This window comes from Crocodylus porosus, unplaced genomic scaffold (genome assembly GCF_001723895.1).
Source record: "Crocodylus porosus isolate Cpor-Errol unplaced genomic scaffold, CroPor_comp1, whole genome shotgun sequence".
Lineage (NCBI taxonomy): Eukaryota > Metazoa > Chordata > Crocodylia > Crocodylidae > Crocodylus > Crocodylus porosus.
The window spans coordinates 1,244,514-1,247,428 of NW_017728927.1; the positions used below are offsets into that span (position 1 = coordinate 1,244,514).

General features: G+C 53.5%; 2 protein-coding genes across 2 annotated transcripts in view; one reads left to right on the forward strand and one right to left on the reverse strand.

Moving 5' to 3' along the window:
• Positions 1-1,454, reverse strand: part of LOC109314770 (cytochrome b-c1 complex subunit 2, mitochondrial) — a 23,930-nt gene extending 22,476 nt beyond the window's left edge. The window contains exon 1 of the mRNA XM_019542104.1: positions 1,347-1,454. Coding sequence (XP_019397649.1) covers positions 1,347-1,382 — 36 coding nt within the window. The 5' untranslated portion in view covers positions 1,383-1,454. The remainder of the gene's footprint in view (positions 1-1,346) is intronic.
• A 185-nt stretch (positions 1,455-1,639) lies between these two features.
• The window catches only part of CRYM (crystallin mu), a 13,716-nt gene continuing 12,440 nt past the window's right edge, over positions 1,640-2,915 (forward strand). Inside the window, exon 1 of the mRNA XM_019542224.1 lies at positions 1,640-1,860. Within this exon, the coding sequence (XP_019397769.1) occupies positions 1,688-1,860 (173 nt within the window). The 5' untranslated portion in view covers positions 1,640-1,687. The remainder of the gene's footprint in view (positions 1,861-2,915) is intronic.

Sequence of the window (2,915 nt, forward strand, 5' to 3'; positions counted from 1 at the left end):
CTGGGAGGAAGTCTGTGGCAAAATCTGGGGTGGCTGCAGCCCTCTCATAGTCCCTCTCCCAGTGCCATTGCCGCCCACCTTGAGGGTAGCCTGGCCCCACCCTGCCCTGCCCCACACAGATCCAGGGCACATACCACCCTCCCCCCTCCATGCCCTGCTGGGGTGTGCATGCAGCCGCAGGAGCTGCCTCCCCCCCGACAAGCCACAGCTGTTCTGCACCCTGTCCCAGCGCCACTCCCTTTCCACAACAGACTTACCAGCTGGACACAGCTGTACTGGAAATCAGATCAGCATTCTTAAAAAAAGAATCGGCTATTGAATTCAGCCCCCAAAATCTCCATCAGTGCACTTCTAGTATCAGCAATAGGGCTGGTCAACAATTACCCATCAGTATCGGCCCAAAAAATCTTCATTGGTGCATGCCTAATTGAAAGGTCTTCAAACTGATGACAAACAATGAGGAGAGCCTCCCAATCCATCTTAAATAACCCACTCTGAGCCAACAAGCAGGACCCAAATTTCAAAACTGACATTTTTCTCCCCCTCCTTCTCCTGCCAATCTTCTTCAAAATCCTGAAAACTTCCAGGATCAAATTTATTTCTCCATTGTTCAGGCTGCAAAGGAATGCTTGCTGCCACCATGACTGAAAGCTGAAGTAAGGAAGCTAACTGAACCAAGTACTACCGTCACCCTAACAGGATCTCTGGGCAGAGATTGTGCGTATTCCTTGTGTCATGGTTCCCTGATCGGGATTCTGCCACAGCAGCTCCACAACAGCTGTCCCTCAAATAGACCTTCAGGGCAGGTTTTATCACAGTGAAGGGGTTTGCAGACATCATTTAAAACTTCAGGCCTTTTCCTACTGTTGCTTTGTAGTTCAGTCACACCTGTAGCTGCCTCTGCCAGGGCCACAGGAGCAGCAGATACGGGGAAGGGCAAGTGCACCTAGAAGCGGTTACCCCCCATTCTCTGGGGTCACTGCACAGGGCCACCGCAGGCCGACGGACCCTACCGGGGTGACATGGACAGGCAAGGAAGAACCGCCCCTCACCCCGCTACACGCTCGGCCCCGCCCTACAGTCCTCGGCCACCTCCCACCGCGGGTGACCTTCAGCCGCGCAGCCCCGGCCTGGCCTGGCACCCACCCGGGCTCAGCTCCACACGACCCGCCAGGGGGCCTGTACCTACCTCTACGCCTACCTCAGCCCCGCGCCGCAGACAGCTCGCAGCTGCCCCCACCCCAGCGCCCCTGCCCCACCGCCAGGCCGCGTCGCACCGCCTCCCAGTCCGAAAAGCAGCAACGGCTCCTCCCACCCCCAGCACTCCACTGCTATGCCATACGCACCGAGAAGGAGCGAGCAACGGCCAGTAACCCCTCCATACTCCCTACGCCCCTCGGCCCGCCGTGCCTCAGGGAGTAAACCAAGATGGCGGCAATAGGGGAAGACTCCGCCTCCCTAGCATACACCGCGCCACTCTGCCTCTCTACCCGCAGCGCTCTAGACTCTACTGCTCTGCGAGTGGGACGAGATGAAAAAAGCTAAGCGCCCCCTACAGCGGCTCCTTGGGCACTTCTGGCAAGATGCGCGCATGCGTCATTCCCGAGCCCCGCCCACTGCCGTGGGCTGCTTTGGGTACTTAGGGGGCGACTTGGGGCCGTGGTCGGTTTGTGTTGCCGACGCCGCCATGAGCCGGGACCCGCCGCTGTTCCTGGGCGCGGTGGAGGTGGAGCGGCTCCTGCAGCGCGCCAGCGCCCTGGTGGCCCCGCTGGAGATGGCGCTGGCTAACTTCTCCCGCGGCCCCGCGGGGGGCGTCGTGCAGCCCGTGCGCACCGTGGTGCCGGTGCCAGAGCGCGGCGGGTGAGCGGGGCTTGGGGGCGGCGGGCTGGGGGACACAGACACGGCCCTGTGGAGCTGTGCTGAAGTCCAGCGGCTGCTGGGAGGGCCGGGCAGCGAGCAGGTGACTGGACCGTTTGCTGGAGACTCTTCGAATCGCAGCGGGTCGGGGCTGGAAGGAAACGCGGGAGGTCGCGTCTAGTGCTGTTCCAAGCAGCACCTCCCTAGCTGTCTCGTCCCAGCCTAGGCTTTGTGGAGCCGGGGCTTAGCCACCTCTGAGGGTGGAGATGCCACCACTTCTCTCCTAACCTGTTCCCACGTGTCCCTGCCCTCCTCCTGAGAGCGTTTTTTTCTTAATACCTAACCAACAATGCGGGTTTTGGGAAAATTTTGAGTTCTGAAAGTTTTCCAGTGCCTTAAATGGAGTGTGATCTGATGTAGCATATTTATTTGACTGAAAACTAAAAAAGTACCCCATGTTAATTTTATGTTCCAATAATCACAAGTATTTGAACTGAAATATTTGATTAGGGAAAAACAATGAAATACAGCACACTTAATGTGGATTAAATGTTATGTTCAAACAAATGCAAAAGTTTATGTGGAAATAAGTTATTTTTATTGGAATACTTGTAAAAATGTAAAGACGATGTACAATAGCACGTACTTACCTGATGGTGTTTGTTTAAATTTAAGACAAAAAACCAAAGGTGCTGGAAACTGTTGACACTATTTTTGGTACACCCTAAAAACTGTGCATGATGTGCTGAGCTTTGGGTTTGATTTGACCTGCACAGCCAATTAAGTGAATTCCTAACTTGAGTTTTAGTTTGGATTATTATGCAGTGTATTTACCCTCCTGTTTACAAATCCATAAAACATATGTACCCTCTCACACTTCCTAGGGATAATCACCTGAAAAAGATTAGTTACAACTTTGAAACTCCCAAGTTTGCCTAATATTCTATTGGCATCCATTCATTGTTACTAATGAATGTTATGAAACAAGAAATTTTTAGAAATGTAAAATCTCCCATGGAACAATAAAGCACTGGAACATTTCAGAATTTTTTTTTTTT